We start from the raw sequence: 26,493 nt of genomic DNA, 5'->3' as shown, positions 1-26,493 counted from the left end.
GTTACCATCTGCAATCTAAATGTTATCATGACGTGGTATCATATGTAATCTAAATGTTATAATCACGCGGTACCATCTGTAATCTAAATGTTATAATAATGCGGTACCATATGTAATCTAAATGTTATAATGACGCGGTACCATCTGTAATCTAAATGTTATAATCACGCGGTACCATATGAAATCTAAATGTTATATTGACGCGGTACCATCGGGAATCTAAATGTTATATTGACGCGGTACCATCTAGAATCTCATTGTTACAATGACGCGGTATCATATGTAATCTAAATGTTATATTGACGCAGTACCATCTAGAATCTAAATGTTATAATGACGTTGCACCATTCAGAATCTAAATATCATATTGACGTTGAACCATTCAGAATCTGAATGTCATATTGACGTTGTACTATCTACAAACCACCGTTTAATGTCTAATTTTGTGTCAACCACACATTATCCACAGACACAATGAATAAGCTCTTTGAGTATAGGACGTTACTATGTCCCACTAGATAATAATAAACACAAATTTCATCTCTCCCATAGTCCAGGATATCTTTTTGTCAAATTTCGAGTACGTGTTTACTAAGAGTTAAATAAGGTAATAGTTGTGTTCAATTTTGTAAATCCGTTTGCAGTGGAAGAAGCTGCTTTAATAAGCAAACAATTCCCCTCCTTGATCCCAATACATATAGATTACACACATTAATCACTTGCACGTTTAACTATTAATAACTACTTGGTCACCTGGTTAACATGGCCAGAAAGTGCTGATTATCAAGGCAGAGAAGGAATCCCCCCTCCCCTCCCGTGATGCAACGACAGCGAGTTTTACAACATCTAGGCGTTGCTAGACTGGTCTGCAATTCCAGAACTTATAGCTACATTATCTCCCGTTAACGCCGACACGTGAGCGATAGCGCCCAATCAGATATTGTGACACAAACACACCCAAATCAAACATGGCGAGCGCCACGGAAACTTTTACGTTGAACGAACCTAGAACTTTGCAACTCGATTATTACAGGTAGACATTTTAGCTGGAAAGCGCGAGACTTGGTATTCGCGATGATCGACGAATCTGATAGGCTCCCCAGCTTGGTCAGTAGCCAATCGAAATTAGTGCCAAAATATACAGGGTATGTACGGAGTTAAAGCGGGAGCAAGTCTTCTATTGAAGATGACCCCTCTCCATCTATTGACCGTCAGTTAAAGCGAGAGCAAGTCTTCTATTGAAGATGACCCCTCTCCATCTATTGACCGTCAGTATAGACTAACTGAATGATGTGTAGGTTTTACAAACTATTTTCTCTGGTAGTAAAATAATACATCCTCGTTTCAACATTTTTATTGTCATAACTATAATTTACATTGTCAACAGTCACATGATAGTTTCAATCATGATCTATGTAGGTGCACAATCCATCATATATTACTTACTATTATATAAACACGGGAAATAACACATATTTCAAACTAACACAGGGTATCATGTACATAAAATAAAATTTACTAGTGAAATCTGCTTTTCTTGCAAAATACAGATGCTTGTATTGCGATATAGATTGCAGATAAGTGTTCCCTCTGTGTACCTATTTACATCCATTAGAAATATGAACTGGAGAGCTGGGTTATTACCTAATTTACGCTATTTAAAAATGGGTTCCCGCGTACAAACTGGGTGATTTAATGGTATATATGGACTAAAAACATATTCAAACTAATTAATTTGTCATAATTTTGCTTCAAATCCTTCTCAAACATTGTAATTGCCAAGGAATGCCCTGCTATAAAAAATCGATCAAACCAGGTCATGTTTATGTCACATGACTTACCTCTCTCAGACGTCAGAGGAGAATTCATTGCATACATAAGACGATGTTGTCTTGAATAGCTTACTATTTATTACAAATATCGAATCCTAATTAAAATCTCGGATTATCCACTACTTGCGTATTTTTATTTCAGAAAGTTTGTACGTCTAACTCTTAATAAAGTTTATCAACTTGTACATCAAGCGCCCAATGTTCGCGTGTGACCTTTGACATCACGCGTGCAGACAAAAAAAAAAACTCTTAAATTTTTGTCCTGTATATGCTCCATGAGTATTTTTCTAGTAAGATTGGATATCTCTACTTTCCATATATACCAAAATTGTCATACTTTTATTGGAAATAACCACCCGATAAATACTTTTCTGGGAACCCATCTTTAAGTCTTCACATTGTTAAAGTCCTCAAATGTGAAGTCCTCGCATTGTAAAGTCCTCTCTTTGTAAAGTCCTAACATTGTAAAGTCTTCACATTTTAAAGTCCTCAAAATGTGAAGTCCTCACATTGTGAAGATAGAAGTTGAAACTATTCAACTATTATAAATATATACATTATCATTAAACTAAAAAAAAAAAAATTCCAATCTTCAATGTGTGTAAGATTCTGCTGATCCTTAGCCAAATCTATATACAGTACAGACAGGAGAGGAATGGAACTCAGCATTCCTTCAAAATAATACTTCGGTCATTCTGAGATGAACATACGATCATGCCTGTAATGCTAGGAAAGAGAATTCTGCCCGGAAAGACAATTCCCCCATGACAGTAGATCTGAGTTAAGGCATAGGCTTTAAGGGCTGAAGCCCAGGTGATGCTGCAGTCTAGGTGCCTCATCAGCTGGAGGGCATACAGAGATTAAGGGAAAATATATTTCATTTTTGAATGCTGAATCAAAGAATATATACTCTAAATTATCTATTTATAAAAGGGGCCCAATTAATACTGTATATATACAAATGATCATACAACAACAAATGTTCTTTAACAAATTTTGCATATTACCAAATGATATGTTTAATTTTCTGCTACAATCAGATTATGCTTTTTTCTTAACACAAACTCCCCCCCCCCCCTTTTAAAACATCAACCACAAGCTACAAAGATTAATGCAAATGCAGCTTTTAACAGAGTTTCAAAACAAAAAATGTGCGTTATCAAATATTATGGTTTGACTTACTTTTTAAAGCTACAATTTCATGTTTTCTAAGAAAGTCAAAACATAATTATTTCTATGTTTTTTGCTCAATAGGTTGTCAACTCACTATTATACGATCATAGATATCATTCTCTCACAATCAAAAATATTTCACACCGGAAACAATAACACAATTACCTCCCTTGTTTTTCTATTCCCTACCATGGAATAGCTATGAAGTTGAAAATGATATTTTTGCCAATTTCTCAACTGGCAATAGTGAATTTTAGGATTAATAGGATTATTCTTTATCAAGGTAGGACTGTTTATACATAGCATCGATTTTAAGGCTTTATTTTAATACATTTTAAAAATATAACTTAAAAATATGAAATTGTAGCTTTAATATAGCAACAGATATTTTTATGGATTTGTCAAACATTTGAGCACTGAATTTTTTCTGATATATTTAGAAATGAAATAAATAAATAAAATAGTACACACATATAATACTACAGGAACATACAAATATCTCTTTGGTTTACCTACCCTTTTTTTCTATTATTAAATTTCACATCAAATCACAATGGGTGTTATAAATGAAGGGAATAGAAGCTGTGATTTGAATTCAAATGTCTCGTTCACCTTAGGCGTTTAAATCTCCCCTTTTTGGTTTCCACACAAAATTCTATAAATTGTATTATAACATCCCCCACCAAAATTAATGACATCGAAGACGAAAATTGTAGATATATTTTTATAACAAAAATGCAGGATCTTGGAGGGGCTGAAAGTAGTTCACAGAATGATTCATGGAAGGCTTAAAATTTCATCATTTAGATGGGACAAATAAACAAGGTCCAACACGATGGCATAGCCAGTAGTTGCAGAAAAGTAGGACCTTAAAACCCCAATTTTATTTCTAAAAGTTGTCTATATATGTATACTCTTTGGGAGCCGAATGAAGGGGTAGGTTGGGATAAACAGCTTGCACAAGATAACAAGATGATTTGAAGGGTTATGATGGAGATTCTATTCTCTACATTCTATCATTCTGATCATGCTATCAATTTTTTCATATTTACATAATGTACATTTAACCTTATGAGAATAAACAAATATCGCATACAGATATCTGGTTCATTAGGCCACACAAATTTTATTTTCTGTTCTCCAGGATCCATTCTGCACACAGAGATATAACTACTTCATACTTGGAGAATTAATCTCTACCCTGAAAGACCACCATATCCAAAAATTAGGATACTATTTTGTAATGCAGTTTTACTCCATCAAACACACAAAGACGAAATAAACCTTTTCAATTTCATTTAATCGAAGAAGAATCAATACTTCCCCAAATTCTCAAAGTACACTTATTGTTTTCGTCCAAAATCGTCAATTTAGGACATAAAATGTTCGTAAACTAGCTTAATGTCTGTTCTCAGGTGGAGCTAATGGTAGACAGACAGCCTAAGTTTAGTATGCTCCACTTTCTTGATAAATAGCCACATACATTATTTGAAAGGTGTTTTGTTTAAAATTTAAAAAACTTAAAAATTTGAAACTAAATGCTTTTAAACAATGTGATCAAGTACAATTGGATTTTAAGTAAGTTTTTTTCTCGAAGAACTAAGAAGAAAATATTTTACAGTTGTTCCTGAAGAGTAGAAAACCAAATTGCTGAGGCCTTAGATACACTATAATCTTTCATTTAAAAAAAAAATTCTTTTTAAAAGAAGGTACTTAACAAAGATTTATAAAATAAGAAATCTTCAGAAAATAGTTTGCATAAAAGAAAATTCTTTTTTTTAAACAAAGATTAGTAAAATAAACAATCTTCAGAAAATATTTTGCAGCTTTTAAATAATTCAAAATGTTGTAAAAGAATGTATACTCAAAACTATGAGTTATTATTAAAGTAATTAATCACATTTCATTGTATTTTTATACCTAAGAATTAATTCCTTATTCTACATCCAGACAAGATATTGCATTATGATTTAATGAATTTAGTATTTGGAAAAAATTAACATAATTAAATATGGACAACTATTACTTGTTTATTATACAAAAGCACTACAATACTTATCGAAACATAGTGCTTTTTTATAATAAACCAGTGATTGTAGTCCTATTTGTTGAGCTATTGCATTATGATTCAATGAATTTAGAATGATATAAATGACACCAAGTTCAATGCTGGTGATTATCACTGACTGACATGTAATAACTATAAAACACATACCAGCGGAAAACAGTAAAAAGCTTGATAATGTAGCACTCTGATTAGAACACAGATCCTTTTTCGTTTCGTTTTTTTTTAAAGTTCAAAATTTCGTTTTAACTGTCTTTACTACACTTGGATCTGGAAGAATTGTTATATAACCTGCGTTCTAGTTCATGTGAGGGATTAGTCAATGAAATGGTCTGTTACGGTGAGTTCTTGGCATGCGGTGCACGGAACTGTGGATATCCCACTAGAAACATTAACACCCATTGGTTAATCAAATGTCTGATGTCGTAGGTCAAGAGCGGTTTGTATGACCCCGGAAGGGACCTTCCACTACAACATGTCAGATCTTTATGTAGTGGAAGCCATCGAAAGTATAAAAAAAACGAAACGAAATAAAGATCTGTATAATTTTACTCAGATTGGATAATGTAGAAAACTCTTTGAAATCTCGCTCAAATATATTAGTAGCTATCTTTCATGAATATGTGTTTTGGTTTATTACTCTGTCCAGTTACTCAATCAAACCACATGGAAAACAGTTAAAAGCTTGATAATATTGAGAGAATACTCTTCGAAACCATGCCCAAATATATTAGTAGCTGTTTTCCACAAGTATGAGTCTTATTTTCTTACTCCGTCCAGTTAGTAAATGCCTCTAAAAGATTACTTAGATATAGCTATACGGTTAGATTGTAGTACATACTGGTACAATATCAAAACTAACCGATACCAAATCCCAATTATTTTTTTTTTGTTTTCTATGTAATCTAGAGTGTAACTGGGCGGTATAGATCACGCTGAGATTAAATCATTAAACAAACATGGTATTATGAGCATGTGTGTCTCGGAATGGGTAAAAAAAAAAAAGATCTTTAAGAAAGAAAATTCAATGTTGCTCTTTTTTCCATTCTTCTAGTTTTTGTCTGATGGCAAGTTGTCTTTCTTCATCAATCTTTTCTTCTTTTTCTACTTCTATTTTCACTTTTTTCCATTTGTTCACTAAAGATGATACCTTCTTCTTCTTCAGGGCAAAATTTGTATTAGCCATATTCTGTAATATAGAATAGTACAGTATGTGAGGAGAGAGAGAAATAGGGTTTAAGATCCACTCGACACAAAATATTTAGTAATTTCGGGACTAAAATATGCTTCAAATTTATTTCAATAATTTGCTTGCATGCAGGGTCCTTAGCAGTGGGAGTACCCAGAGAAAACCCACGAGGTTAGACAGGGATCGAAACCACGTCAGTTGACTCAAGGACAGACCTTATGATGCAATGCGGCCACTCTAACCATTCGACCATCCAACCCCCCTTTTTCAAAATGAAGCACTAGATAGAAGGGTAACATGAACAGTTTCAACAACATGGAGGGCATGGTTTAACTCCTCCACATGGCAAGATGGTATCTTTACACTCAAGTGGGCGGTACAGCCAGGGTGACCTTGGGTTGCACAGATTTTCGTACTATAGTTGAACTATCTGTGTGCGAATGACAATTAGTTCAAACTGTGGTCGTAACCGGCAGAACCATGCGATAGTTCAAAGATGGCCGTCAACACTGACACATGTGTAGATTTGTCTGAATAATATCATAAAATTTCCGCTTGCTGTTGCGTTATTTACACCATGGACCATGGACCGTATAATAGGGTCCATGTTAACACCTGAAAGATGTGAATGAGCGTTTGGGTATAGATGTTAACAACTTTGATTTTTTGGAGGGAGTTTTCTTGATGAATTTGACAGATTAGGATCTTATTGAGTATATATTGGCTCACGACAAATTTGTGAAATTATCTTGTGTGACATAATTCGTAAGAAATATTTTCTGATTTTGACTTATCCTATTTGTAACCTACTTGCTTTCACATCGCAGTGTGGAAAATTTCAGATGCCCCAGAAAATGATAAACATAATAAAAAAACCTTCTGAACAGCAAAAACTAATAAAGTTGGTCCTCTTGTACCATCAATGTTACCTTTTTCTTCTTTTTGACTTCTTTGGTTACTTCTGCTTTGATTTCACTAGAAGACACCATTGGTTCTCCATCCAACTCAGCAACATCTGTCGTTGCTGCTGCACCATTACCTTGTATAGTGGAGCTCGACACCATGGAACTTGTGGAAGGTAGGGAACAGCTGGTGCCTGGGAGAGGATCATTCGATGATGATGATGTTGTTACTTCTGAATTATACTGAACTGGTTTACTTATCACAACTGTTGATTTGGGTAATGCTTGTTCAACTTCTGATGCTTCCGATGCCACATTATCTTTAGTTTCGACTAGTGCATCTTCTGCATCAGATACTGATATTGGGCAAGCTGGGGGAGGGGCAGGCAGTTCTTCTGGTTCATCTGGAGGTGGAGGCAGAGGTGGTGGTGGACTGGTGGGTTCTTCTACTTCAGGATCATCTATGATGTTTATTGTATCTGATTTTGCCTCGCGATTTTTCGACAGTAATCCACCCAAAGATATAGTCTGAAAAAGATACATAAATAAAATTGCATATATATCAAGAAGATGAATTTGAAAAAAAAAATGCACTGATTAAAACACATTCTAAATACAATGTTGCCACATGACTGTAAGCTTTAAATCTAAAGTCTGTTTTCTTTAAAAGATTAAGTAAGTTGTCTATGTACTAACCTCTACAATGCTCTCGATATCAATTTTTTCTTTTCGGTGGCTCTTACTCGATTTGTGACTAACTTCGGGAGATTCAGATCTCGATCTATCTCGGTCACGTCGACTAGACTTGGATTTGGAAGATCTTTTGTCCACTCTTCTTTTGTCCTTTGATCTCTTGCTGGAGTGGGATTTGGAGCTCCTGGATTTCGACTGACCGGAGGAATGGCGGCGGTGATGGGATTCACCTATCACTTGGACGCTGGAATCTGGGTGTTCCCACTGGGTATCACCAGTGACATCATTGATATAAAAGTACTGCCTGAAATTCCTACATGACAAAGCCATGCAGTAAAACAAAAATGCAGAGATGAATTTCTGACTTAAATAGCATTTTTAAACCTGTAATAAAAAACTGTAAATGGTGAATATTCAAATAAGATCAATAAATACAATACATCATAAATACAAATATCAGATACATATCCAGTCTTTTAGACCTGTCTGACATTTTTTTCCCCATTCATGTAATTGAATATTTATGGATTGTTCTACATTTTTAATAAGTACAACAATTACTACTACCCTTTAGAACAAGTTTGATTTTTGGTTATTAACTCTTTGTAATCTAATACTTCTGGATTTTTCTATATTCATTTAAGTACAACACGTAAGAGTGTAGCTACTCCTTAGAACACTTATGATTTTTAGTACATCTCAAAACCACTTTACAGGTATCAAAGCTGACTTTTGGAAAACGCACTTAAAGAGAGATAGAAAAAGGGTTTCACCTCCACGTGACACAATTTAGGTCATTTCTGGACAAACATATGGTTTAATTTATTTTAATAGTGCGCTTAGGGTGTTTAGCTGTTGGAAGAAATTATAGCAGTGGAGGGGAAAACGTTGACCCAGAGAAAACCCATGTGGTTAGACAAGTGTCCCTACTTCTTGTCATGTACAAGTGGGGAATTGAATCCACGCAACTTGACTTATTGACAGACCTTATGTTTTTAAGCACACACAGTAAATATTCAGCCACCCAATTCCCCCTTAATGTACTTGGTGCTTAAATTTTGATAATAAAGTTTCATAATTACAAGTCCATTTGAATATGTCATGACATACCAGTAATATTTTAGAGTGATAATTCCTCTTTAAATATTTAACCTAAATTCATTCTTTTTCTGAAAATTATTACTGATGCACCTTTATCATACATTTTAAGAAAAAAGTTTAAATTTACTTCGTTCCTCTTCTGAAATTCTTATTCTAATTTAGTTTTAAAAGAAAAGACAACAACAAAATCTTTAAATAACTTTATTAAAAAGTGAAATACAATTTAATGCATGGTAGGAAAGGCACTGAGAACCTATACTTATATCTATCTGGGCTGGGTAGGAGATTGGCTTTATAACTGAAATAATGTAACTATGACGACTAGTCGGTTATAGCCGAGAGAGAGAAAACGGGTTTAACATCCACTCGACACAAACTAGGTTATTCTGGGACTAATATATGCTTCAATTTCATTTCATTAATTAGCTTACGCATAGGGGTCTTTAAGCAGTGGGAGGAAACTGGAGGGGGTTGAACAGGTGACCCTACTCCTTGTCACATACAAGCAGGGAATTAAAACCATGCCACTTGAAGACTTTATGATGCAACGCGCACATGTTAACCATTGGTGAAAGCAGCCTGCTGACAGGTTAAAGTAGCTAAGTCTTTAACTTGATATTGTTCAAAGTCTTATAACAAGGGACTAGAAGAACGAGGCTAGACATATCCCACAAGTCATGCCGAACGGTGACGTGATATTCTTATCTGGAAAGCATGCAAAATAAATACTACCGGTGTAGACTGGAAAAACCAGATGCTAGAGATTGCCATTCGCATATTTCGCCGAACATAACTGATTTGAAATTTGAGTAAAAACCGAGATGATTGATTGTAAATCAGTTTATATACATCAATATTACATTATTATATGTGCTGCGACCCATTTGTGTCAATTTCTAGGTCCCTAATTATTTGTGATTTAGTTCCTTTTAGATACAAAATCAGCATTTATTGGTGTTGATTCGCTATACACTTAAAATTATGATAAAAAGAAAGAAAAGGACTGTCAGATAAAAGCAGTCTCAAGTGACTTAGCTGAAAGAAAAACTATGAAAAGTTGTCATGTGACTTTCTATTCAGAGCCTAAATTAATTTCCTTAAATCAAATCGAAATACGGAAAATTAGAAAGTTCATAGTGAAAATACTTTATGGATATATCGCACACAGACAAAATTAATAATTTCTGAAAGCTGGGCAATCCGATTAAATTACAGATCTGTATTTCGTTACGTTGCACTACATGAAGATCTGACCAATTGTAGTGGAAGGTCGCATCAGGGTTCATTAAAGCTTTTTTTGACCCTATGACATCAGACATTTGATTAACCAATCAGCGTTGATGTTTCTAGTGAGATACCCACAGTTCTGTGCATCGTACGCCAAGAACTCGCTGTAACAGACCGTTTCATTGGCTAATCCCTCACATCAACCAGAATGCAGGTTATATAACAACTCTTCCAGATCCTAGTGTAGTAAGACAAGTAAAACGAAATTTTGAACTATCAAAAACAAAACGAAATAGGATCTGTATTTTAATCAGATTGTGACTGAAATTTTGAAAATATCACACGACACACTGAAGCCCTTTTTTTCTGATTCACTGACGTCGCTGTACGTGTGTTGAATTTAGCAACCAACTAGTTGCTGTTGAGTTGCTTCCAGTTGCCAAAGTGTCAATGTATGCCAAACGTGTAGATCTACTACAACCGATCAGCTGTGTTTCTTCCAATTGCAGTGTCGATGTGCATTAAAATGCCTATTTGATTCAATAGACAATAGTGTTCATACATAAAGCCTACTTGATAACACGACCATAAATAAGAATCATGATATAAATAGTAAATCATAAATTAATGGTTATGGGTGTACAATGTACTGGTTCCATACTTCTTGTAAATAGTTTATGGTTTTTTACCACCAACATATTTTAAAGTCACTGAAATATAAATTCTTTAATAATGCATTAAAATCACATAATATCAATAACATAAATAACTGTTCACTTCCTTCCTATAAATTCAAATTAAAAGTTCTAAAAAATGATTATGGCGTTACAAGTGAAGTTAAAGATTGGTTTTCTAATGCTTGCTTGAAACTATGTTTTCAAATGTTTGCTTGAAACTATGTCTTCTAATGTTGGCTTGAAACTATGTTTTCTAAGGATTGATTTAAACAATGTTTTCTAATGTTGGTTTTTCTAATGTTGGCTTGAAAGTATGTTTTCTAATGCTTGCTTGAAACAATGTTTTCTAATGTTGGCTTGAAAGTATGTTTTCTAATGCTTGCTTGAAACAATGTTTTCTAATGTTGGTTTTTCTAATGTTAGCTTGAAGCTATGTTTTCTAATGCTTGCTTGAAAGTATGTTTTCTAATGTTGGCTTGAAAGTATGTTTTCTAATGCTGGCTTGAAACTATGTTTTTTTTAATGCTTGCTTGAAACAATGTTTTCTAATGTTGGCTTGAAACTATATTTTCTAATATTGGCTTGAAACTATGTCAAAAAGAGAGAGAGAAATTGGGTTTAACATCGACTCGACAGACTAGGTCATTTTGGGACTAACACATGGTTCAATTTTATTTCAATAATTTGCTTGCGCATAGGGGTCTTTAGCAGTGAATACCCATGAGGTTGGACAGGCGACCCTACTCCTTGTTATGTACAACCAGGGAATTGATTCTACGCTAGTTGACTCAATGACAGACCTTATGATATAGTGCGCATGGGCAAACCATTCGGCCATCCAACTCTCTCTTTGGTTAGAAGGTCACTTCAAAGACTCAAACCACTAAGTGCTGATAATTAGTAGCAATGACATAATGAGATTTCTTAATTACATTTGGAAGTGAACAAGTTAAACAAATTTAAAAAATAAAATTATTATTGAGTTTTAACTCACCACAGCAACTTATATAGTCATCGTCTAACCATAAACGTCCGCCATTCCACATCTCAAATTATTCAGCTGCCACTGATGAAATTTCCTTTTTAAAAATAGTAAGAAAATCTCCCCTGCTATACACTCTTACACATTCTTGTAGCAGTATGGACCATTTGCTTTATGCCAATTGTTTAATTTTGAGTCCAAAATTTTTCAAAATGTTCATATATGCTGTTTTTTTCTGTCTGAACTTGATATATAAGAGGTTTTTCATGGTCCATACATACTGTACACAGCACTGTAATATTGATGAGAAAAAAATGTGGACATACCTGTCCCACTGGCAGGTCCAATCATCTGGCATGGCACTTTTCTCGTAATCTTTTAACTGTTTTTCTAACTTTGATAATTTTCTGAGGAAAAAGTCCTTCTTTAGGCCACCATTTAAATAATCAGAATATCTGGTCTATAAATACAATGTTTTATTATAAAAAATTAAACATAGGTTGCCAGACACCAAAAGATAATGCGCATTAACGAGGAATTCAACTTTTAGAAATTTATTCTGACACCGCACCCAGTTATTTAAAAGAACTCTTTGATTTCTATACTCCCCGGCGATCCAACCTTCGTTCTTCAAGTGATCGTAGCATATTGAGGATCCCCAAATATAATAAGCGTTCTGGTGAATATGCTTTCTCCGTCAGAGCAGCTAAAATGTGGAATGATCTTCCAAAAACTCTTAGAGAGTCCTCTTCCATCCAGAGCTTTAAGACTAACTTAAAAACATACTTATTTCAAAAATGTTTTTGAACTGTTTTGTTGTGAATGCGCTTAGAAACACTCATGTGTAATGAAGCGCTATATAAATCGAACAATAATAATAATAATAATAATAAAGTCTTTCTTTAAGCCACCATTTAAAGGGGCATTAGGTAATATTAGACAAAGAGCTGACAGTGCTTGCTATAATAGTTAGAAAATAAATAATGAGAACAGAATATGCTGAAAATTTCAGTCAAATTGCTTCACTCTGAACTGAGATATTAGTGATTCAATTTTAGGCTAGCCTCGAACATCATTACTAACTTTGGTTTGATAATAAACCAAGTCTCGATAATCCATTTTTACGTTAAATTATCCATCACAAAATGTATTCAAATCCACTAATTATCACATAATGCATGTTTAAATAATCGGAATATCTTATCCATAACTAAAGTGTTTTAATATTAAAAAAAGTTGGAACAACAGAACTGGAAAGCATAGAAGCATGTTTTAAAACGGGCATAAAAGTTAGAATATGTTGTCATTATACATCGTTTTAAAACTAACAATCTGATTAAAATACAGATCTATATTTCGTTTCGTTTTTATACTTTTGATGGCCTACAGTACATGAAGATCTGACAAGTTATAGCGATAGGTCACGTCAGGGGTCAAAAGACCGACTTTTGACCCTATGACGTCAGACATTTGATTATACCAATCAGCATTGATGTTACTAGTGGATTACCCACAGTTCCGCGCAAAACACGCCTAAAGCTCACCGTAACAGACCGTTTCATTGGCTTATCCCTGACACCATTCAGAACACGAGCTAAATAACAACTCTTCCAGATCCTAGTGTAGTAAAGACAAGTAAAACGAAATTTTGAACTATAAAAACGGAACAAAATAGGATCTGTATTTTAACCAGATTGTAAAACTAGCAAAAAAAGTTAGAATATGTTGCAAATTAAATCAGTCTTAAGGCAAACCAATTACTTTTCCACATTTTTCTATGGCTACCTGATATCTAACAATAATCATACTGTGTCCATGTATGTCAATACAATAAATATCTATCAGTTACCTGTAATTCTATGGCTACCTGATATCTATCAGTTACCTGTAATTCTATGGCTACCTGATATCAAACAATAATCATACTGTGTCTATGACAAAAGAATAATATCTATTAGTTACCTGTAATTCTATGGCTACCTGATATCTAACAATAATCATACTGTGTCCATGTACATGTCAATACAATAAATATCTATCAGTTACCTGTAATTCTATGGCTACCTGATATCTATCAGTTACCTGTAATTCTATGGCTACCTGATATCTAACAATAATCATACTGTGTTCATGTACATGTCAATACAATAAATATCTATTAGTTACCTGTAATTCTATGGCTACCTGATATCTATCAGTTACCTGTAATTCTATGGCTACCTGATATCTATCAGTTACCTGTAATTCTATGGCTACCTGATATCTAACAATAATCATACTGTGTCCATGTACGTCAATACAATAAATATCTATTAGTTACCTGTAATTCTATGAGCATTATTTGAAGTCTTGTTAACCCTTTCTTTGACACACTTAAAAATTCTAATTTATTCTCTAATACTTCAGTTATATCATCTACATCCACCTGTCAAAAATAAATTACTGCTTTTAATTTGTAAATAAAATGAGGTTTTCTACTCTTCTGCTCCAACTGGGCTAATGAAGACAGGTATAAACCATACAGTGTTCTGAGGGAGAGTGATGCTACGGCCTACTCTTATATCGGATTCCAACTGCCAAGGGATCTCTTACGTGTACACCAATGTGTACACAGGGCCTTGGTTTTTCACTCCCATCAAAATGACTAGACAGATGTCCTTGTTAAGCCCTCAGTCCTGGACAACTGGAAAGGGAAAAACACACTGGAAAAATCCTGATGAACTTTCCCGGCCAACACCGGGAGAGAACCATATCATCTGTATCTAATAAAGTTGATTTATTGATATTATAATAACCTACCATATCATCTATATCTAATACAGTTGATTTATTACTTAACATTCCACCATTCACTTCACTCTCAGATTCATCTAAATATAAAATAGTTTAAACATCAAACAGATCCATCTAATTTTGACATTTAACATCAAACAAAGAAAATTGTTTTGATCAAGATACAAATAATAATATTACAACTTAAGATAGGTGGTTGAAATAATATAAACCCTTTTTGTTACTGGTTTATAGCTTCCTGTGGCTATTTCTATTATAGGGGGCGGGGTTGGGTGGCCGAATGATTAACACATGTATGTTGCATCATAAGGTCTGCTTGTAGGTGACAATGAGTAGGGTGGCCTAGAAATAGCCGCAGGAAGCTACTGACCAGTAATGGAAAGGGTTCATCATTATTCCAACCCTGCCAATTGGCTTACAGCAGATAGTGATTATTTTAAAACAAATGCTTGGTTATGTTGATTTCCAGCTGTTCATTCATTATGTCCATAGAACTTTTCGTGCTCAAAATAAATTCATGTTTTAAATTATCTTACCATGTTCATAACTCACTAAAGCTTTTCTAACAGCTTCTACTGACTGTTTACATAGTTTCTCTGCAACTGGTTCTGGTGTTATCCGCTCATTAACATTAGAAGATTTAGATTTTTTGGATACACTTGATGTTTGTATAGAAGAATCGGGTGATGAATGGCGCTTATGACTATGTTTATGAGTATGCTTTTGACTATGCTTCACATCCGAAGTTGTTGTACTTGATTCCTCAGCTTCTAATTTCTTCAATTCATCCTGGGAAATCAAATATTAAAAAAAATTATTAATACCATATATTCATAGAAGTTCTGACAAATATTTCACAGTGAACTGGATAAAATTTAGGCCTACAGCTATTTAAGGTCTAATGTATGGTTAAACAAACTAAACTAGGTCATTTCAGGATAGACAACATGGTTCAGTTTTATTTCAATAATTCACATGCATGTAGGGGTCTTTAGCAGTGGGAAGAAACGAGAGGAACTATTCCTCGTCCAGTGTAAGTAGGTAATCGAAACCAGGCCACTTGATTTAATGACGGACCTTTTGATCTAAGGTGTAGACGGTCGATCATACGGCCTCTCAGCCCTACTATCTGAAAAGAAGACAACCATACATCAAGATAAAATTGCTTATATATGACCCAATCCCACGAAGTCAGGCACTTGTCGCACAACTTCATTTTGTACTACGGGCACAAAAGCATAAACTGTATGCCTTCTTGTTGCTGTGAATGAGTTGAACTCCAGATGATACAACCAATTTAAAAAGAATTGTATTTTTGGAAAGCTTGGACTACGGACTATTCAAATATGCTGCCAGCTCTATTTTTAAAAAGATAATTTGCCAGGCAACGAAACATACGTCCACAGCGGCTAAATCGTCCGAGTGGTCGACAAGGGTTGTCGCATATTTATTCCTTTGTAGGTAATTGGGGGCCTTTACAAGACAGTTCCATACAGATCAGATTATAATTTTTGCCGTTTGAGGGTTCACAAGGTTCTACAAATTGAAACAAGGGTCTCAACTCTGGAAGTAATCTACAGAAATTGTTGAAATTTGACAGGCTTTTTCGTTTCACAAATTTAAATGATGCATATAAATTTCATACATATCAGATGATAACTTTCATCAATTGAGCATTAACAAGGTTGAACATAGTTAAACAAGGGCAATAACTCTAGAAGTAATAAACGGAAATTGCTGACATTGAATAGGATTCGTCTCTTTACTAATTTAAATGACGCATGTAAATTTCATACAGATCGGCAGATAACTTTTGATGTTGGAGCATTCACAAAGTTCAATAAAGTGAAACAAGGGACATAACTCTAGACGTAATAAACAGAAATTGCTGAAATTCAATAGGCTTCTTCGTTAAACTAATTTATAATGCATATAAATTTCACAAAGATCGGATGTTAACTTTTGGCATTAGAGCTTCACAAGGTTCAACAAAGTGAAACAAGGGCCATAACTTTAGACGTTATAAACGGAAATTATTGAAATTATATAGGCTTCTTCATCTCACTAATGTAAACAATATATATCAATTATAAAACAATTGGATGATAACAAAGTGAAACAAGGGCCATAACTTTAGACGTTATAAACGGAAATTATTGAAATTATATAGGCTTCTTCATCTCACTAATGTAAACAATATATATCAATTTTAAAACAATTGGATGATAACTTTTGGCGTTAGAGCGTTCACAAGAAATTGTGGACGATGGACGGACGGACGGACCGACGAACGGATGGACAGACGGACGGGGGCGACGGCAATATACGTCCACATTTCTATGTTGGCGTATAAAAATTGCATTTTTGGAAAGCATAGGCTGTGACTATTCAAATATTCTGAGAGCTCTATTGTCATAAGGGGGGTTAGCTGAATGGTTAGCATGTGTGCGCTGTATTATAGGGTCTATCATTGAGTCAATAGGCATGGTTTTGATTCCCCGGTTGTACATGACAAGGAAAAGGGTCGCATGTTCAACCTTGTGGGTTTTTTTACGGGTCCTCCGATGTCCACCAATGGCTAAAGACCCCTACGCACAAGTGAATTATTGAAATAAAATTGAACCCTATGTTAGTCCCAAACTGACGTAGTTTGTGTCGAGTGGACATAAAAATGACCAGGAGTCTGGTTTTGTCTTAAAACAAACATGTCACTAACCCAATCACTAATCAAAATCATCCATTTAACGTAGAAATATTATATAATTGATGAAATACTTCTAAAATGTCTAAATCATTAAGAATGTCCAAAAGTACATCAAGTCCATGATGAAATACTTCTAAATCATTAAGATTGTCCAAAAGTGCATCAATTCCAATAAATAACAAATAAAGAGAGAGAAATGGGGTTGAACGTCCACTCGACACAAACTAGGTCATTTATTTCAATAATTCACTTGTGCGTAGGGGTCTTTAGCAGTGGGAGGAAACCGGAGGGCCTGTAGGAAACCCATGAAGTAGGAAATATGAGACAGGCTAAATTAAATCCCAAAACATAATTCATATTCCAGTTAACGATTTTCAACATTAAAAAAAAAAAAATATGACAATGCATATAAATGTTTAAAACATGTCAATGAAAAGATATGTATATGTATAATATTAAAATTTATAATAAAAACCGGTATGTTTTTAAAATGAACTGAAATGAAATGAGTTTAAACATCCTACTATTTTGCCTGTTTTTAAAAGTCTAACGCTTCACAATATAGACCTGGTTAGGCCAATAAATTCTGTAATGACTGGCAACAGTAATATTTTGATCATTGAGATACTTGCACTCAATCAAAATGTGCTTCACTGCCAAAGGAACATGGCAGTGTTATAGTATTAAAACAATAAATGTTGATCTCTGTACCTTCTTCTTTTCTAAAGCTTTCTCAAGTGCATTATCAATATCATCCAGATCAAGGGTTGTTTCAGATTCTCCACTGGGTTTTTCACTTGCAGTTAAATCTTTAGAATGGGTTTCTATATTTTCTTCAGGAACTGGAATGTCTTCTAAAGGAGTTCCATTGACATTTTCAGGTGGGGGGACTTCAATTTCCATTTTTTCCAGTTCTTCTATTTCTGAATAGAACTGTTTCTCTGGATCAGTTAGCTGTTGCTGCTCTTTACCTTTATTCAGATCTGGGTTACTTCCATTGGCTTCAGCTAGTGGAGTGACATTAGCCTGGTGGACTGCATTTACTGTAGCAGTTTCCATTTCATTGTAGGATTGTGTAGGTGGCTTTGGCTGGATTTTAGGATTGATGGTCTTTGGACTAGTAATTAATCTTGAAAAATACAAAGATACACATTGATAGCAGAACAATACAAAGATACACATTGATAGCAGAACAACAGAATGATACACATCAATAGCAGAACAATAGAATGATACACATCAACAGAACAATACAAAGAGACATGTCAATAGCAGAACAATACAAAGATACACATCAATAGCAAAACAATAATAAGATATACATCAGTAGCAGAACAATGCAAAAATATGCATCAATAGCGAAATGAATGAAATGGGGTTTTACGTCCTATTGTTCTGCTTGCATCAATGACAGAACAATACAAAGATACACATCAACAGCATAACAATACAAAGAGACACGTTGATAGCAGAAAACATAACATTCAAACTGATTTGAAAAAACTGTAAAGTCAAATCAATGGCTATCTTTTCAAAATTTTACTCGTTGGTCAATTTTTTGACATATGAGCAAAGAAAGTCTAATTAAAAATAACAATTTTTTTCCAAAATATATTTTGAAGTGAGAATTTTGAATCTAGTAATAGAAATATCAGTCCAAAAATAGTTAAATTTTGTTCAGTATTTACAAAGAAATGATGAATTGAAAATTTTGCCACATTTGATATCCTCAGCAGATGATATAAACAGGTCAGCGATACCTGGGAAAAACCCAAGCCGGGAGATTATCTATCGTTAATATTTCAATTTTGTTTTTTTTAATTAATGTTAAATTTTCAATCTGATTAAAATTTAGATTGGATTTGGGCGTGAAAAATGCCAACGACAATGAGTGGCTTTAATAAATTCCTACCCCAGTTTCTTTTTCTTGAGATATTCTCTTCTCTCTTCTGGTATCTTATTGAGTTGTTCCTCATACAGCTTATACTGTAATAAATATTGTGTATAATCTGGTGGGATCGTCCAGGTCACTTCATTGGTTATAGTGTTCCAATAATACTGATACTGGGTATTCTCGTCTACACATATCTGCCATAGAGTGGTTGGCTCTACAGAGAAAATAAGTAAAATACAAATCAATTAGAATACTTGGACACTTCAAACCACTGAGAAATCAGGAATCAAATTCTCTCAATCCACAAAATAGCAACAATCTAGTTAAAAGTAGGATTTCAGGCCACAACTCATGTGTTGACTGCATAAGAAAATATCTCGACCAACCATTACAGCTGAAACATTTTTGGTGTGTTTAATTACGTCACGATTCTACTCTTTACAGAGAGAAAGAAATTGGGTTTACTATCCACTTAACACATACTAGTTCATTTCGGGACTAACATATGGTAACTTGCGTGTAGGTACTTGGGTCTATAGCAGTTTGAAAAAACAAGAGTACACATAGAAAACCCACAAGGTTAGTCATGCGAAAGTTGCTTTACGACTTACCATCTGGTAATTCATTTATTTCAGTCGAGGTAGCTTCCTCTGGATTTTCTTTCCTTTTATTCCATTCTGTGGCTCCTTTAACAAACATTGACTTGTAAAAATTAGATGATTTCTTCTTGTCAGATTTGGCTTGTACATGAGTAACTGGGGGTGTGGCACTTCTTTCTCTTGATGGACTATTAGAAGCAGATAAAGAATTCACTTCCTGAAAAACAAGCAGTAGCATATTGTGCACTAAGTCATTTTATTGTAAAAATCATATTATCAGGCTGTACCAATTTGATGTTCTCTTCTTCAAGGAACTCTTGTTAAAACTTTGCTTCTTATTTTTTCGGGAAAAAGATTAATTTATAAACCAACAATACTTGGTTTTACCATTCAAAAGCTTTTAGTTCCATACATTTAAGTTTTGAAATTTTAACAAAACATTGTACAAAAGAAATGAAATGAAATGAAATGGGGTTTAACATCCTACTGTTCTGCTCCTAAACTGGGCTAATGTAGACGGGCATACGCCATACAGTGTGCTATGAGGGAAATTTTGCCTGGGCAGCGGCACTATCGCCTACTCTTATATCGAATTCCAACTGCCAGGGGATCTTTTACGTGCATTCCAATATATACACGGGACCTTGGTTTTTCATCCCATCCGAACGACTAGACAGTTGTCCTTGTCAGGCCCTCCGTCCTGCATCACTGACAAGGGGGAACCATGTCGGAAAATCTGGATGAACTTTCTCGGCCAATGCAGGGATCGAACACCCAACCTCCAGGCTAGCGAGCCAGCGTCTTACCCACTTAGCAACGTGATCCCTCCTTGTACAAAAGAATTGAGTGGGTTATTTATTGAACATGACCCTGAAGAACTAAACATTATATTGGTTTAGTCAAATCAACTTTTTCAAAAAATGATGAACTGAAGAGTCTCGATTATCATTGCTACAGTTGTTACGATAGTAAACAAAGTCGTGATTATCCATTTTTTAATTAAATCATTAACCACCAATCATGTTTAAATCTGTTGAAAATCGTGACCATCTGATGATTATGGTTTTGGCAAGTAAATAATGTTTAATAATTAATTCATATAACATTTAAGAAATAAAGAAAGACCTTCTTCTGTAGTTTAACAATGAATCGATGAATCAATGAATACTTACATTCAAGAAATTAGAGACTTCACCATCTACACTGGTTCCACTAGTAGTAACATCTAATGATGTTGTAGAACTTGTGGCGCCTAGTGATGCAGTAGAACTTGTTGCCCCTACTGATGTAGATATTGTAGCAGATAGTGGTGTAGTAGAACTTGTTGGGCCTACTGTATTATCAACACCTGTAACAAATACAGTCAAGATAAAACAAACTTTAATAAAATGGATGAATCTATTTCCATGCCTGGAAATAAGGCAGCTGTCACAAACAATGTCAGGCACAGATTCAGAATTTGTCAGACTCAAAACCTCTGGTGCCTGCCATTTTGTCCGGGACTGATTTGTCTTTTTTATTGATATTATTAACACATGTCGGGCACTAAGTTGAAAATGTCAGGTACTATTTCATTAGTGCCTGACATTTGTCAGGTACATGCAAAACTCTTATTTCCAGGCCTGTCCATTTCTTTTATTCTCCAATTGATCCTCACAAAAGCATTGCTATCACGCTAACATATTCAATAATTAACCTTTTGTTATTAGAGCATTCACTTCACATATGATAGCTCTACAAAATAAAACAAAGACAATAACTCTAGAAGTAATTAACGTAAATTGTTGAAATTCAATCGGCTTCTGTGTGTGACTAATTTAAATACTGCATTTAAATTTCATACAGATCGGTTGATAACTTTTGTTCACAAGATTCTCCAAAATGAAACAAGCCATCATTCACAAGGTTCTGCAAAGTGAAAAAAGGGCCATTACTCAAGAAGTAATTAATGGAAATTGTTGAAATTCGATAGGTTTCTTTGCTTCTCTAATTTGAATAATACTTAAAAATTGAATACAGAGCTGATGATAACTTGTCATTGGAGCATTCACAAGGTTCTACAAAGGGAAACAATGGCCATAACTCTAGAAGTAATTAACAAAACTTGATGAAATTTACTAGGCTTATACATTTCACAAATGTAAACTACATATATAAATTTCAAATAGATCAGACAATAAATGTAGTCTGTAGAGTGTTCACTAAAAGTTGTGGACGAGGTGACAACAATACACAACTACATTTCCATGCAGGCGATTAAAAACAAATTAATTTCCTCACCATTATTTCCATTAACATTAGAGTCTTCCTCTTCAGAGTTATTGGAATCAGAATCAGAATATTCTCCAAGGGCAGACAACCCAGCTATAGAAATAAAAATAAACTGGTAAAACATTTTTAAATTCATCAATATAGTTGGTGAGTTAATCATCTAATTTTAAATCTTGGTTAGCTAACACTTGATTTGATATTTAGCCTCGTGAAAATATGCTTTATTTTCAACAAAAGAGAGGGGAATGGGGTTTAACGTCCACTCGACACAAACTAGGTAATTTCTGGACTAATATTTGGTTCAATTTTATTTCAATAATTCGCTTGCGCGTAGGGGTCTTTAGCAGTGGGAGGAAACTGGAGGATCCGGGGAAAACCCATGAGTTTGGACAGGCGACCCTACTCCTTGCCACGAACAACCGGGGAATAGAAACCACGCCAGTTGACTCAATGGCAGACCTTATGATACAACTTGCAATTGCTAACCATTCGGCCATCCAACCCCCCTTTCAACAACAGAAAAACTGAAACTGTATTTTTACTTTTACATTTTAAAGCATCTGTAAAAATAGGAAATTGTTAAAAGCTTTCATCATGTATACTAACCAGGTTTAGATCTTTTTGGACTGTTAACACTCATTTTATTATCTTTACGGGCTGAAATTGATGAATCAAATGTTTCATTAAACTGTTGACATAACAAAAACAAAATACAGCATTATTTGAGTTCTATCTTTACAGGAACATATCAACAAAAACATTATGTTTAAAATCGCCCTTTTCAGCATATGCCATAAGGGAAATATAACATGGAAAGCAGTGCTACAGTCAACTGTAGTCAGCATTGCTAAATTTTGCAATTGAAATGCAGCACATTTGATAAAAACAAGCAGTTGCCATGCAAGATACGCCCACATTTTGCAAGAGATGGACAGAGAATAATCAGGGGCCATAATACAGGAAGTTATGAAAGGAATATCGAAAGGAAACAAGATCTTTGGTTTATAAACATGCATTTCAAGTTTCATCAAAATCAGATGAAAACTGTGACCTCTGGAGTGTCCACAAGCTAAAAACGTGATTTTTCGTTCAATCAGGGGCCATAATCCATGAACTTATGGTTTGATAAGTGCCAATATCAAAAGGAACCAAGATCTTTGGGAGATAGACCTATATTTCAAGTTTCGTCAAAATCGGATAGAAATTGTGACCTGTAGAGTGTTCACAAACAAATTGTGGACAGATGAACAGGGGCGAAGGAATAATATGCTCACGTGAAAATGTGGGCATATAAAGAGACACAATATCAGTCTTCTGGCTGCCAATTCCTTCTACTTCTACTACATTGTGGGGGGGGGGGGTGACCAAATGGTCTAACACATGCGCTTTAAATCTGATTATAAGGTGTGTCAATCAATCAAGTGGGGTGGTTTCGATTCCCCGCATATACGTGACAAGAAATAGGGTTGCCTATGCAATACCCGCTCCTTGTAAGTGACAAAGAGTAGGGTCACCTGTCCAACCTCGTGGCTTTTCTTTGAGTTCTCTGGTTTCCTCCCACTGCTAAAGGCCCCTACGTGCAAGCAAATTTTTGAAATAAAATGACCTAGTATGTGTCGAGTGAGTGAACGTTTAACCCATCTTTATATCTTTTACAATATAATATTTACCTAAAGATTTTGTTTCATTATTATCATCAAGCTGTAACATTTGTCGTCGTCCTCCTCTCGTAGTATTCATTATAAAGTAATTATGTTTCAGCTCATTGTCTTCTCATCACAGCACCTGTAACATAGGCAACAAAAATATTTATTAGAATGACTTAGTCAGTCATTCCCAACCAGAGTGCCGCAAGATCTTCCTACGTGTGCCGCAAAATTTTGAACGGCAAACTAAGAAAATGCAAAAAAACATGTGATCTCAATTGAGTATTTACTGGTAAGTTAATAGCTGTGTTTTTCTTTATTTAGTTTGTCATTCTATGTGTGTGTCTATGACTAGTCTGTGTCTACGGTTGTATGCCGTCTATGACTTGCCATGTTTTTATTTTGCAATATTCAAATATTTTTCATATATATATTTAGCCAGGTGTGCCACTATTTTTTCATGTGTTCCAAGATGTGCTAGCGAGGTAGCATCTAGTGTGGTAGCGTCTTCCTCACTGGTGAGCAAGCCATTAATAAAAGCATTCAGTTGCTTGTTACTGTAGACAGTTATTTATGTTATACCCTTTATGACTGCACATAAGTAATCTGAATCTGAATAAATACTCAAATGACCAAAATATGTTAAAATCTTGAAAACAGAATTCCTTTTGTTTAAAAATCTGGCATAGGAATTGTTATTCCTTGCATAAATGTTTCTTACACAGCGATTGGCTGTAAATAGTAATCGCCCTGCGTAAATTTTCTGACTACCCCAAGGCCATAATATCAGACTTGTGGTTAACAGGTCAAAGAACTACATTTTCAAATTTTGGTTGTCTGTCTCTTGATATGCAAGCCTGGACAGAAGGCAATAAATTGATCAGCCCGGACCAGTTTATGTAACTACGTCTTATCTAAACAATGCATACATAGGGTGACCCACCATAAATAAATATCTCCATATATCTCGACAATTACGCCACAATATTTATATATATGCCAAGCCTCAAATCAGTTTCACACAATTATAGTCACTAAATAAACGATCATGTTGTACCTAATAAGCTATGACCATTAATCATGTATAAATAATAGACTGAAAACTGGTTCCAAGAGTCGTCCATAACATCCACACACTTTTGAGTAAAAGATAGGTTACGTGCCCTTGTTTTGAAATTAGTCTCGCTTAACCAGTCTATCGACCATTCTACGTCTAATTGACAGGGCGGGATAATCAAGACTACTTTTTTACGAAACGTAACAGAAAGCTAGAACAAGAAATTGAATTTAGAAATAAGCACGTTAGGTAGCTCAACAATCGTTTTATGAAGCTTGTAAAAGTAAAATGAAACTACTGCTAGTATCATGTTCCTGCCTAACCCGAGTGATTCAGAGATATTATTTGTACTAAACCAAAAGATGCCGCTCTTAACGGTACAGTTAATGATAAAGCGATTTAAAAAATGAAACGAACGTAATTTCTAAATCTGCGGTAATAACCAAGAAGCTTAATTTAACTGCTATTCAAAATCGTCAACAATAAATTTTTTACGGCTGTAATAGTTGATAGATTTGTAGAGAATTGCACGTGCCATGGCTATTTATAGTATCATACTGTCAGAAAGTTGGTCTCGGCACGGCAATTGTGCACGCTTCAGTGGTAGTCTCGAACTATCAGCGGTGGACTGTATTTCTGTGAGTACATGGGTCACCCTAGCATGCACCATCGAGTCAATTTTCGACGCCGTGTGATGTGACGTAACATGTAGAAGGCATACTTGAACTTATAAAGGTCAGTTAGTTATAAGAAGGCTTTCGCAATACTTCTGTAAAACAAATTTAGAAGACACTTGTCAGTACAGACTTTTATATAGGCTACTTGTCTGACCAAGTCTGTGACAGTTGCTTTATGTACATGCCCAGGTTTGTATATATTCATTGTGTGATAATTTGTACTTGACAAAGTCTGTGACATGGTGTCTTATGTCCAGGTTTGTTGATGATACTCACTTCCGAGTTTGTTGATACCGTACCGTACCGTGTAAAATGTGCCTGTTAGGCTAGTGTTATTCTAAATACCAATCTAACTCAACAAACAAGGAAATGGTTGAGAATAATATTATATAATGTACAGCACCAAGTTTTACACAAAAAACTAACAGCATGTATTTGGATTCCCTTTTAAATGCTGTCAAAAAAACCTGATTATATTTTTTTATACAGTTATGTAGGCCTACCATACACTGCCAGCAGACATTGAATTAAAAAAGGTTTTTAATGAAATATTTAGCCCATTCATATAAATATTATGAGACATTTTTTAAAGCCGATTTTGGATTGCACACGTGAAATTGTTGAACAAAAACTGAATAAGACTGTCGTTCATTCCCTTTCCAGAATTCCGGTCTTCAGCAGCCAAGTCAGGAAGGGACGTTAGCCTAACCTAACTTCGTAAGTCTAACCATTACCATTACTCCGGCCCCGGGCATTCGATTTCATTTTTCCAAAAGTTGTTTATTATTGTAATGCAAATAAACAGAGTGAAATCTAATGCTAAATACGAGTCTTTGTGTTTCAGACTAGGTGTGTGGTAGGTACCGGAAACTCGCTACGATATGACGGAAGAAAACATGACACAACTAAAGAATAAGAAGAGAAACAATCATTACTCAGATTTAAGTCAGCCATTTTCCCTTTATAATATTTCACACGGCGAAGTCGTGTATATTTTTTCAGTTCGGGACC

At 34.7% G+C, this 26,493-nt stretch overlaps 1 protein-coding gene across 2 annotated transcripts; it reads right to left on the bottom strand.

The window, feature by feature from the left end:
• Positions 1–1,338: 1,338 nt before the first annotated feature.
• Positions 1,339–26,493, bottom strand: LOC126825251 (formin-binding protein 4). Of its 2 annotated transcripts, XM_050554827.2 has the most exons (16): positions 26,418–26,493; positions 23,773–23,887; positions 22,709–22,759; positions 22,112–22,195; positions 21,004–21,179; positions 19,844–20,048; positions 19,251–19,446; positions 18,050–18,467; positions 15,171–15,423; positions 14,641–14,711; positions 14,162–14,266; positions 12,168–12,301; positions 11,854–11,938; positions 7,858–8,167; positions 7,189–7,689; positions 1,339–6,259 (listed from the first exon to the last, which is right to left on the bottom strand). In XM_050554827.2, the coding sequence occupies exons 2-13, from the start codon at positions 23,840–23,842 to the stop codon at positions 11,878–11,880; spliced, it is 1,824 nt and encodes a 607-aa protein (XP_050410784.1). In that variant the 5' UTR covers positions 23,843–23,887; positions 26,418–26,493; the 3' UTR covers positions 1,339–6,259; positions 7,189–7,689; positions 7,858–8,167; positions 11,854–11,877. The 2 variants fall into 2 exon arrangements, with proteins under 2 accessions (XP_050410784.1, XP_050410783.1); XM_050554826.2 differs by lacking the exon at positions 11,854–11,938.

The sequence above is a fragment of the Patella vulgata genome, chromosome 6 (assembly GCF_932274485.2).
Source record: "Patella vulgata chromosome 6, xgPatVulg1.2, whole genome shotgun sequence".
NCBI lineage: Eukaryota > Metazoa > Mollusca > Gastropoda > Patellidae > Patella > Patella vulgata.
This window is presented reverse-complemented; position numbering and strand designations above follow the sequence as displayed.

Coding starts and splice junctions, on each gene's coding strand:
- LOC126825251 (XM_050554826.2), bottom strand. CDS start 23,842: ATGAATACTACGAGAGGAGGACGACGACAAATGTTACAGCTTGATGAT. Junction 21,180..22,111: donor TAATGTTAATGGAAATAATG/GTGAGGAAATTA, acceptor TATTTGTTACAG/GTGTTGATAATACAGTAGGC. Junction 19,447..19,843: donor AATAAATGAATTACCAGATG/GTAAGTCGTAAA, acceptor TTTTCTCTGTAG/AGCCAACCACTCTATGGCAG.